Source organism: Elephantulus edwardii, unplaced genomic scaffold, assembly GCF_000299155.1.
Source record: "Elephantulus edwardii isolate Elephantulus edwardi_28Jun2011 unplaced genomic scaffold, EleEdw1.0 scaffold00022, whole genome shotgun sequence".
Lineage (NCBI taxonomy): Eukaryota > Metazoa > Chordata > Mammalia > Macroscelidea > Macroscelididae > Elephantulus > Elephantulus edwardii.
The window spans coordinates 2696660-2709333 of record NW_006399772.1 but is presented as its reverse complement, the minus strand read 5'-3'; the positions used below and the strand labels follow the sequence as shown (position 1 = coordinate 2709333).

At 43.4% G+C, this 12674-nt stretch overlaps 1 protein-coding gene across 1 annotated transcript in view; it reads right to left on the bottom strand.

Annotated features, from left to right (window-relative positions):
* The window catches only part of MAGI2 (membrane associated guanylate kinase, WW and PDZ domain containing 2), a 1911292-nt gene extending 1907255 nt beyond the window's left edge, over positions 1-4037 (bottom strand). The window contains exon 1 of the mRNA XM_006882679.1: positions 3737-4037. Within this exon, the coding sequence (XP_006882741.1) occupies positions 3737-4037 (301 nt within the window). The remainder of the gene's footprint in view (positions 1-3736) is intronic.
* Positions 4038-12674: the final 8637 nt, after the last annotated feature.

Here is a 12674-nt window from a genome sequence, read left to right as displayed (position 1 = left end):
TTATATGAAATGACATTTCATCAGCCTTGCCTTCAAAGAGCACCTTGGACTCACTTCCTCCGAGACTGACTTACTCTTTTTGTGGCCCATGAGATATTCAGTACTCTTTTCTAAAATCACAGCTCACATGGACTGATTCTTTCTCTCTCATCCCTACTGACCATGCAACTTTCAGATGCGTAAAAAGTAACTAAAGACCATGACTTGGATCATGCGCACTTTAGTCTTCAAAGTGACCTCCTTGCTCTCCAGTATTTTGAGGAGATTCCTAACAGATTTTTCCAAAGCAAAACTGCTTGTATAATTTTAAACTTTTATTATTATTATTTTAATTTTTATTATTATTAATTTTAATGAATATTTACAGAGACTTTATATTTCCATTCATTCATTGTTGTACTTTTCTCCCTGCCCACCCCTCTCCCCAGTACACTCTTATCTTTGGAAAGTAAAAGTCTTTTTATCAACATTATTTTACTGCAATTTTTTTGTATATGCCTTTTTATCATCATGATTATACACATGGTTTCTGTATAATACCCAATGTATGAAGGAATTTTAATCATTAACTATCACACCAATATTTTTAAAGCTCAACTGCTAAACAGACCATGTGTAAGTATTCAACCAAACTGGCTGATTAGCTTTCTAAAAATATAACTTCTTGAGTCAAGAGTTTCCAAATGCGTATCCAGAAAGTCAAATCTATAGTGAAATTCAAGATGCATAGGCAGTATATTTAATGGTCTGAAAAGTTCACATTGCATACAATGATACATAAACTAAACTTATATTATTTGACAAAAGAGTATTTTCAATCACTTAATAATGCATATGATCACCTTGTGTAAAGGAATGTCAAGAAGATTATATTTCCACAAACGCTAAACTTTTTAAAAGGCATTTTCCTTTCTTTCTGGTATATGATTTAGGAAGTAAGACAGTTAACAGCGAGACCTTAGTGAATATCATTATGAGTATTAATAATCAGTTAACTAGCGAAGACCAGAAATGACAGTTAATACAGAAATAAAAGATATTTCCCTAAAAATTTCATTTTCTTATGCCTTTATTCCACAACATCTAAATGTAATCTTCTAAATAAAACACAATGTAGAAACTGAGCTACAAGGGTTTACCTTGGTTCACATCATAACAATGATAAAATAGTTCAAACTCTCTCCAAATTAGGAATTAACTGTGTAAGACTCATTAAATATGGTCATTTGGCCCCTTTGCAATACCCCCTGTGACAGAGGCCTCATTAACTCACAATATAGCTCCCAGATTTCTGGAAAGCTCTAAATACTTGAAAGCTCATTTTTAAATGAAAGATATGTCATCTTTCAAACCTTTTCATGGATTGCTCTTCGCTGGACTCTGGACTATCAAAGGATAGTCTGAATTAATCTTTTTCCTTGATGATGTTGTTGTTATGTGCTGTTGAGTTGCCTGTGACTCACAGTGACCCTATGTACCTCAGCCCTAAAACCTGCTCTATTCTGTGCCAATCTTACTGTACCTGACACAGCTATTCCCATTACTCAAGTCACTAAATCAATCCATCTCATTGAGCGTCTTCCTCTCTTGTGCTGTCCCTCCACCTTTGCAAGCACGATGTCCCTCTCCATGGACTGGTCCCACCTTGCAACATGTCCAAAATATGTCAGAGAAAGCTTCAGAATCCTTGCCTCCAAGGAGCAGCCTGGCTTCACTCTCTCTAGGTTAAACGTGTTTGTTTTCCTAGCAGTCCATGGTATATTCAATATTCTTCTCCAGCATCAAAACTCAAAGGCATCAACCCTTCTTCTATCTCCCTTGATAGCTTTTAATTTTTTAACGACAACTTTTATGCCTTTACTTCTCCAAGCTAAGCCTTACCTCTGAGAATGTTGCCGTACTCAACAAACTCTTTTTCCTCCTCTCTTCTTGCTAGGAAATGTTACAGTTTTCCAGTGCCCATCTGAAAATACTGCTCTTATAACGGAAAACAAAATTTAAGATATGGTGCTCATTGCAAATTATGATAGGGCAACCATACAGCTTATAAGATACTTTCATTTGCTCAGTTTAAAAAAAAGCAAGTATTTTGCTGACACTATGTACTACAAATACTAAGTTCCTTGCACACAAAACCATAATTACTACTTATATTTTTTTTTACTCAAGGAAATTTACATTAAAAACTGCTATTATAACTATATCATGACACAGATTGACAAAATTCCTATATCAGAGTATTGGGTTTGTCATCTTATAAAACACCAAGATCGTCAATTTGCCCCCAGCAGACATCGTGCAATGTTGCCCAGTTAATTACTAATGTAAACATTTTCTTGTACGGCATTTTACATTTAAGAAACTTCATCCATCATCAGTTGTTGACTATCAAACCTCATTTCATGGAGAACAACAACTTCCTAAGAGAGTTTCTCAGTGGTTGTTTTATATAGTAGCATGAAAAGACTGCTGGAAACGCAGAAATTCCCAGAACTAATTTCATCTGTAAGTCAGGACAATGCAACCACGACATGAAATGACGACAATTGTAGGTATTGTGCACAGATCATAAACTTCTCATCATAAAATGGGGGAGACATGCAATCACGCATGCAAAAGAAATAAAGCCGAATAAAACACTATTTTGGTCTATTTAAAGCCTTTTTTTCCAAACTTTAATTTCACTTGGTTTTTTTTTTTCCTTCAGAGCCAATTTTGTCCTGAGACAAATATGCACATAGTAACAAAATCCTAGAGACCCTTGTCAACCCAAAGCTGTAGCACAGCCTTCAAGTGGAGCACATCTACATCAGCAGGGCGTTGAGGAAGCCTGGCTCTAACCAGATGGCATTTTCATGAAACCCTTCCCCTGAAACACGCCCCCCCTCCCAAGTAGGGGAGCCAGAGGAGAGTCCAACCACAAAGGACTTCCACTCCACCATGGCAACTAACTGCTTAGCAAAATACACTCCAGTAGCCAGTCCTCTTCCCTGAACCCCCAACAGTAACAGCCGCCCCCAGAGCAGCGCGGCCGGCCGAGTCTAACCCCGCGGGCCGTCTCGGGGTGAGCGCCCGGGTTAGTCAGTGCGCACGTGACGCGTGGTGCCCACATGACACGACCGTGGGCGGGGGAGGGGGCCCGAGGAGAGAAGCAGGGAAAAAGTTACAGAAGATCGGTCCGCGCACTCTGAGCCTCCTTTCCCTGCCTTCCTACATAGCCAGTGGCTAGGGGACGCCTGGGACGGCGGTGCGTAAAAGGCACCCCTTGCCCAGCTCCTGGATTTGGGGAGGGGGCATCTCTGCGCTCGGCCCACCACCGCTCGTGACGCTGCTGCACCCTCAAGTTGCTCCTTCTCTCCCTCCCTTCCTCCTTCCGTTTCTCCTTCCTCCCTTCCTCGCCCGAAAGATCTTCATTCACTGCGGGCAGTGCCACTGACGCACATTCAATTTGCCCCGGGAGCTCGCCGGGACCTCAGAGGAGGTCAGACAAGGCCCGGCCGCTTGCAAAGAGGAGGGTCCAACTGCGCAAACAAAGTTCCACAGCACACGGCAGTCCGCCACTCTCCGCGCTGTAGCCCCCCGGGGCGGACGCCTGGCAAAACCTAAAGCTCCACCAGTCCTTTCTCGACCCCACCCCAACATCATGCAACACACCCCCTTCCACACGCGCGCCCACCCCGTATATCCCAGCGCCCCGAGCGGTCCTGCCACCTGGCAAAACACCAGGAGAGCTCACCTTGTTTGACACACTTGAGCCTGAGGGGGTCCTTGCAGTGTTTGATGACAGCCAGCACGTCCCTGATGGTGAGCCCCGCCACGGGGGTCTCGTTCACCTCCAGCAGCAGCTCCTCGGACACCAACTTACTGCCACTCTCATAGGCCACCTTGCCGGGCTTCACCTCCCCCAGGTAGGGGAATTGTCCATTCTCGGCGCCCCCCTTCAGTTCAAAGCCCAGTTGGCCCTCCGGGTTCCTGCCAATGACACTCTCATGGACTTTGCTAGTCCAGTGGTTTTTCTTTTTCAAGCTTTTGGACATGGCAGTGAGGTGAGTCGCCTCAGCTCCGGGGGTTCCTTTGGGGTTTGGGGCTGTAGTGGTTGAGCAGATGAGGATGGAGAAACCAGGGGGCCGAGGGGTGAGAGGAGCTGACTTTGCCTTCCTCCCCGGTCTGTTCGGTGCTTCCCCTCTTCTTTGGATGGAGTGTGGACAAGAAAGGGAAAGGATGAGAGGGACAGCTGGGCAGAGGTAGGAGAGCCTGGGTGAGGTGGTGCTGTCCCTTGAATGACACTCAAGGCTGTGGCCGCAGCAGCGGCTAGCGGTGGTGGCGGCGGCAGCCCGAGCTACCAGTAGCCGAGCTGGGAGCGGGTGCGGTGGGGGTGGGGAGCAGGGTAGGGATGCTGGGGGCCACTCCTGCGTGGTGCGAGTGGGAGCGCGCGCGCGCCTGGCTGGGTGTTGTTAGCTGATATCCATGGCAGCTGCAGTGGCAGCGGCAAGGTCCGGGTGTGTGTGTGCGCCTGTGTGCGTGTACTAGTTGTACTGTAAGTGGCAGGAGGGGAGGAGAGAGAAGAGGAGGAGGCGGGGGTCCGCCGGAGAAGGAGGAGGGGCGCGCGCTCGCGCCTGGTGGGGAGCCTGGGAGGGCTCTACTGCTCGCTCGGCGCCCTCCCTCCGCAGCTTGACCCGGTAGTGAAGGCTGAAAGAGAGAGGCAGGCTGGGTCCGCCTGGCAGCCTCCGGGAGGAGGAGGGAACGGGGAAGGAGGGAAGCCGAGGCCCGGCGTGAGGAGGCCGAGCTGGAAGCGCCAGGAGCCCAGTGCCGACCTTCCCCAGACTCCTCGCAGCCGGGCCGTGCGCGTGGCTGCTGTGCGGGCGGGCTCCCGTCTACCGTCACCGACTGGAGTGGGACCCAGGCATCTGGCATCCAAGTGGCCAGTGCGTACATTCCTGGCGCAAGGAGCTTCAGGAAGCGGGATCTTGCGTGGGAAAGAGGCCAGGGTGGGGGGAACAAGACGTGGAATGACAGTAGAAGGCCTAGGAGCAACGGGCAGAATCAAGGGTTTCTCTGCACTTCTGTAGTCAAACTCGTTGCAGAGTTCTGAGCATCCACCCTCGGAGGAAAGTTGGAGAACTGGATGCTGTTTACTCTGACTGCAGGGAGACAGGGAAGCAGCATCTCTTTCCTGGTGTTTACTCCGCGGGCGCATTAGGCCTGGACTGGTACCTCTGGGATGGAGTGGGACTGTCTCCTGGAAGGCGATGGTAGGAATCTAGGAGGGGGCTCACTTTTCTTTGGCAAGAGAAGCAGCATAAACAGAAGTGGGATTGCTAGAGGGAGACACTGTTAGATTACTCAAAAAAACAAGGTAAGCACAGTTTTCTTACTCATCTGTAATGAAGAGTCTCACATTTTTCCCCCCATCAAATCAAGGATTCAGCTTCCAGGTGTGGCTGGTAGCCATCTCCCAACCCCACAGCAACTTCCTACAGACTCAAAGCTGCTTTTCAAAGGTGCAGCTCCTAACAAGGCCTGAGTGCGGGGAGGTAAGGTAAGCATGATCAAACCGCTGTGAAGTTGTTGACTGCCTTTTAGGAAGTAAGCACAAGGAAACCAGTGTTTAACCGCAGTGAGCTGCATTTTCTCCAGAAAGGAACCCCTGTCAGTAGCGCTTACTTCTGGAAGAAATCTTAAGATGGCCTGGTGAGAACAACTGCTGAGACTGAGAAAAGAAAAAAAAGAAAATTCTGTGAGAGTGAAAATAGTAGAATGGAGGCTGGAAGGCAGCTCACTGGTCCCCAATCAGTGCTCCTTTCCCCAGACACCAAGTTAACAGCCAAGAGGAGAGGTGAGGACACGACCACAGGGTGCCTGTGGGTTGCTTATTTTCAGTGAAAAGTTAATTTCCTGGGAGATGTTAGGAGTGATTTTAAAAATTTCTGTAACTGGTAAATGAATTAGATTTGCTTAACTTTCAAAAGCTGTGTCTCAGACAGGAAAAAAAAAGTTACACCCACTCAGCTCTCTTTAAAGCAAATCATGAAAATCATTGAGCAGTCAGGATTCTTGATGTCTGAGAAGAAGGTAGTGTGGGAGGCAGGCAATACAGTGAAAAATCATTGGACCCAAAGAGAAAGTCCAGGCTTGAATTCAGGCTGTGCTGTTTACTAAGAGCAGGTAAGTAAATTGCTGCACCTTTCTAAATGCCAGCTTCATCATTTGTTAAATAGAGTTTAAAGTACTAATCTGATAGGAGTATTGTGATGATGGAATCAGGTAATGCATGCAAATTGGGTGCCTGGTACTGGTAGGTAAGTGCTTAAAATGTTAATTTCCTTCCTCTCCCATTTCAAGTATAGCTCATTATTTGTGGGTGAGGGAGAGAGAACTTAGTCAGAACTGATGAGGCCTTAAATAAGAGTGAATTTTTAATCATGTTTATGTATATTTGTTTAATTATGTGCATTGTTTTCACCTGATAAAACAGCTCCCTAAAGACTTGGCAGGTACTGGCAAGAGCTATTTAGTGAACCAAAAACAACTCCAGGGATCTGAAACCAGAATTCCATGCTGCATATATTCATCAGCAAGACTTTGTGGCCAAGTCCTGTTCTCACCCAGAGATTGGGTTTTAGTTTAGAAGGCGTGATTGTCAATTAAAAATTGATCATAAAAACCAAGCATGCATATTTAAATTCCATGTCAGCACCTGCTGTATATCAGTAAAAGTATAATTTACCAAGTCAACACTACTTCCCAAGTGTTGTTATATGAGATATATATGGTATATATAAAAATATATATAATTAATTACATATATTAATTGTTTTGAAAACAGCAGATGTCATGCTCACTTTACCAATAAGGCAACTGAAGTTACAGAAATTAACTGTTGCAAAGTTGAATTACTTAGCTATTAAATAGTAGGACTATCATTTAGATGCATATGGTTTGATTACTGCATTATAGCTCTTCAACATACACTTACTAATTGTCATACCAACACTCAGTACATTCTGTCCAAAGATTGAGTGTGCTCTTTATTTTAGGTGTGGTTAGGAAAAGAGAAAACAAATAGATAGGAGTTTGAGATAAGATAACATTTGCCCTCCAGAATCTGGAGGAGTCAGTGAAATGTATGCCAGGTAACTTACTCCATCTCAACTTGAAATCCACTCCCCATTGCCCTGAACAGGGACCCTAGGACCTGTGCATATGTCAGGTTTATACCATCTGCCACAATGCTGAGCCTTGTCAGAAGAGGGTGCCAGGGTCTGAAAAAAGGATGGGCTTCTCAGGGTTTCCACTGCTTGTCTCCTTCCTCCTAGAGTGTGGTGGTTATCAGTTGACTTCTTGCTCAGTATTGCACAGGAGACCTCAAATCCACTTTTGTACATCCTCTAGGAAGTGGGTCCCAGACAGTCTCCCCAACACCCCAGTGGATGGTGCTCGCTGGCCCATCTGTCACCCCACATCTTCTCCTATTGAGCTCTGACATTCGGGCTTGGTAAAGTGAAAGAGCAGGGTTGAGACGATCCTCTGAGTTATGCCTCTGCAAGTCCTCTCCAGGCAGCCCAGCAGGTAATGGCTATTCCCTGTATTTGCTATTCCTGTATTTTTTAGTGTTTTCACCTTGGTGGCAAGGATGCCAAAGCTTTGTCTTACGTACTTTTGGCATGTTGTTAGGAGGTTTTCCTTAGAAAGGGACATCATACTTGGAAAGGTGGAGGGTTAACAAAAGAGAGCGCTTCAGCCATTGGACTGACTCCATGATTGTAGCAATGAGCTCAATATGTCAGAGATGAGGAGGACGGCACAGGGTAGGACTGGGTTCAGATGGGTTGTTCAGAGGGTCCTGTGAGTCATGTTTGACTTGACGGCACCTATAAACGACATCAATTAGTAGTTACTTCCTAGTTACATATTGTTTCTATTGAATTTCCCATGTGCATATTATGGAGTCGTTTCTGTGTTCTAACTTCACTTTGAAGCATAAGAGATGATGTGGAATCCTGAAATGAGAACTGTCTTGAGGGTCTTACCTTGGGTTTCTGCCTTTAGCTGTGTAACATTGAGTAAATTACACTTTGTTTTCTCTCTCAGTTATAAGAAAATATGATAGTATATGTGTAAAAGTTGTTATAAATGATACATGTGAAGCTATTAAAATTAATTATTAAAATTAGTTAACATTTAAAATTATTAGATGCTATCATTTGAAGGTCTCCATTATCAGGATAGGAGCAGCGTATCAGTGAGGAAGTTGGCAGGCCGGGGGTCTTTTCTTAAAGAAAACAATTGTATGAATTCTAGGAACTTGTTAGCTTGTTTCCTGACATGTGTCTTATTAACAAGTCAGTATATCAGAGCTAAATACCACTTAACATCTGCTTGTGACATGTCTAACGACATATATGTCCATGGTTCCATAAGGTTATAAAAGAGTTCAGAAATTCTTTTTGGAGAATTGGACACAGCAAATGTAGCCAATTCCAGCATGCACCATGCATATTTTATGCTTCTTGTATATAAAGTAATTGTGCTGACAGGCTTATAATGTACAGTACATATAAAACCTATAATATAAATTTCTGGATGGTGATAATAAAGGTTTGTATTTCTGGATTATATATGTAATGCAGTGTTCTTTTGATCTGAAAAGGTAACAGTGTAGGTGGCTGAGTGCCAGGGTATGCAGCTCTTGCACGACACGCCTTTTGAGTGTTGTGGGGTAATCTCTGTTTCCGTTTCTTCTGTTTCGTACTACTGTGATGCATCATGACTCCCTAAAGCAGCAAAACCTGTGCTTTAGTGATAGCAACAACATGAGGCAAGGGAGAAGGTTTTGTTTGAAAGCAAAACAAATATGTGCATAATCACAACGATCCTCAAAAACAAAATAAAACAAAAACACTACTCCAAGCTATTAAAGGTTAAGCCCCACTAAAAGGGCATCACTGGACATGGTGAAAGTGCTAATAACTTGGACTGAGAACCAAACCCAAAGGGAAATCCCTCTGAGCACACTGACGGCTGCAAAGACACAAAGCTTGTTCTAGCTGCTTCAGGAAAAAGCTGGACCATTCACAATCAATGTTCCCACAATCTCCAAATCTTCTAATGTCCCAAATCAGAGAACGTGTTATGGAATTTTAATGGATACATCATTGCATCTGTTTATTGATTGGTTTCACCTAACTTCTCGGTTGTCTATGTTTCCAATTCTAAAAAAATATGGCTATGAAAATATACTATAAAGAGATGCAAGACAGTCTAATTTGGTTACTTTCTATTCTGGTAACCGTCACATTTGTTTTATTCCTTTGTCAACTTTGTCCTTCCTGATCTGATGCTCTTGTCAGTAAAGGATCATGCCATTGCTGAATACTCCAGGCGTAGACCATGCCACTAAGTAAAAGCATGCTATTATGAAAGAAAATCATCTAGGAACATTGCAAGCTGAAAAAGAAGAGAGGTATGAAAGCATTCAGTCTTTAGGGGAGGTAGATGCTTCTGGCAGACATTCCCAAACTCCACTCGATTGCAAAGCATCCCTTTGATTGAATTAGGTACCCCTCCTCTCCTGTGTTAATTTGCTTCCCACACTCTCTCTTTGCGGGAGGGCCCTAAGGCTACTGGTGCCATTTTGCCTAGAGTCCCAGAGGGCCAGAAGGATGTATTTAGTTCCAAGAAACACCTTTTTATACAGACTATATCATGCAGCATTAAAACTCAGCTCTATTGTCTTCTGTACCAGGAAACTAAGGCATCTCAAGGTTCTTCAGGATCATGTTGACGCTGATTTTGCCTGAAAATACTCTCTTCTCTACTTTGTTTATGGCAATATTTTACTCATCTCTCCTAGAAGTATGGCCTTAATAAGCAGTTTCTATCTAATACTCTAACTGCGTATGTTTCTAGAGACCCTGATCTCAGATATTGTTATGTTTCAAATATTTTACATTCCTTGATATCATACTAACAATAAGGGGAGGATTTGTGATGGGATCCATTTGTGTGTGAACTGAAGTGCCTAATCACACAATACTGTGTTGAAAATCCATCATAATGAGAAGATAAATAGAAAAGGCAACACTTGGTCGGCCAACAAACTACCTATATGCTGAGAAATGTGTATGTATTTAGATGGGTAAAGAATCAGGGTCACCTAAGATCACTCCTTGTGTTCAATCATATCTTGCACAACAGTGAATGGGTTCTTAGTTGTGGATTTCATGACTTAAACAAACTTTCATGAAGGAGCTGCCTGACCAGAAGTATTTATGTTGAGCTCAGATTCAACAGAGATTGGTCAATGCTAGTGTCACTTTCAGTCAAAGAATGTCTTTAGGACAACTCTGAATTTGATATTTCTATCAATTTCTTGCTATAAAAAAAATCTATCAATTTGCTGTTGTAAAAAAACATTATCACAAACTTAATGGTCTAAAATAGCACAGATTTATTATCTTACAGTTCCCCATGTCAGAAATAAAAAATATGTTGCACTTAGCTAAAAGGAATTTCAGCAGTGCTGCATCTCTTCTGGAGGCTCTAGGGGAGAACGCCATTCTGCGCATTTTCTGTTTCATCCAGGTGCCCAAATTCTCTGGTGGGTTCCCCCTTCCATCTTCAAAGCAGCAACTGCTTAAAATTCTTCCCACATCCCAACACTCTAACAATGACTCTTGTTTTGCTTTGAAGACCTGTTATTACACTGAGTCTACAGGTATAATCCAGGATAATCTCTCTATATTAAAGTCTCTGATTAGTAACCATAATTCTCTGCGAGATCACTCCTTTGACATTAAAAAAAAAAAAAAAAACAGAGAAAACCTTTGTCTTTTACTCAGAATGCATAGCAATGCTATTGTTGATGTTAGGTGCCATGGAGTATGACTTCCAGCGACCCTATGAACAAATGATTTGAACCCTGTTCTATCCTGCCCCTTCCTGACACACAAGAGCCCACTGGGTCAGTCACCATGTCAGTCCACCTAGTGGAGGGTCTTCCTCTTTGCCGACCCTACTTTCCTAGCATCACACCTTTCTCCAATGAACAATCCATCCTAGCAACATGCCCAAAGTATGTGAGGCTAAACCTCACCATTTTGCCTCCAAAGAGCACTCCAGCTGATCTTCTCCAAGACATAACTGTTTGTTCTTTTGGCAGTCCATGAGATGTACAGTGTTCTTCTCCAACACCACAGCTCAAAGGGATCAATTTTCCTTTTATCCTCATTCTTTGGCTCTCAGATGCATAACAACTAATCAGAAATATTATGACCTAAATCAGATAGATGCATCTTAGTCCTCAAACTAACCTCATTACTCCTCAGTAATTTGGAGAAGTCAGTAACTGCAGGTTTTCCTAGTGCAATGTGTTTCCTTATTTCCCGACTGCTTTTACCAAGAGTGTTAATTGTGGATCCGAGCAAGATGAAGCTGTTGGCAGTTTCAGTCTCCTCTCCATCCCTCATGATGTTGCCTATTTGGCCCAGTGATAAGGATCTTTGTTTTCTTGACATTGAGATGCAGTCCATATTAAAAGCTGCATTCCTTGATTATAGCAACCCTATAGGACAGAGGAAAACTACAGCTTAAGATTTTCAAAGCTGTAAGGTTAACAAAAGCAGTTTGCCATATTGTTCTTCCACAGGAGAGATTGATATATGCACCTCTCACTGTTGTTATGTGCCATAGAGTCACCTACAACTCTTAGCGACCCTATGTACAACAGCCCTAAACCCTGCTCTATGCTGTGCCAATCTCATTGTCTGACACACTAACCCCCATACCCCAGTCACTGAATCAGTACACTTCATAGAGAGTCTTCCTCTCCTGCACTGTCTCTCCACTCTCCCAAGCATGACGTCCTTCTCCAAGAACTGGTCCCTCTTGCCAATATGTCCAAAGTATGTCAGACGAATTTCAGAATCTTTGCCTCCAAGGAGCAACCTGGTTTAACCCTCTCTAGGATGAACCTGTTTTTCTTCACAGTCCATGGTATATTCAATACTATTCTCCAACACCACAGCTCAAAGGCATCAATTCTCTTTCTTTCTTCCCTAGTCCACCTGTGATGCATAGCAAGTGATTGCACAGACCATGGCCTGTATCATGAGCAGCTTAGTTTCCAGAGTGGCACCATTGCTCTTCAGTACTTTGGAGCAGTCCCTAACAGCAGACTTTCCTATCACAATACATCTTTTAATTTCACAACTGAATACTGTTTTAATAAAAAACTGAATCCTTCATGACTGCCACTAGGACTTTTCCTCATTGCTATATGTATATATGTAGAGTGTGTGTGTGTATTGAGGCTCAATGTCAAGACAAAGATTCTCACCACTGGGGCAATTGGGAGCATCAGGATGGATGGTGAAGAGATTGAGATTGTTCACAGCTCTATCCTGCTTGGCTCCACAATCAACACTCTTGGCACCAGCAGCCAGGAAATTAAAAGATGTATTGCCATGGGAAAGTCAGGTGTTAGGGACCTCTCCAATGTACTGAAGAGCAATGGTATCACTCTAGAGACTAAGGTACATCTGATAGGGGCTATGGCCTTTGAAATCACTTGATATGCATCAGAGAGTTGGTCAATGACTAAGAAGGATGAAAGGAGAATTGTTGCCTTTGAGCTTTGGTGTTGGAGAAGAGTATTGAGGGTACCATGGACTGCT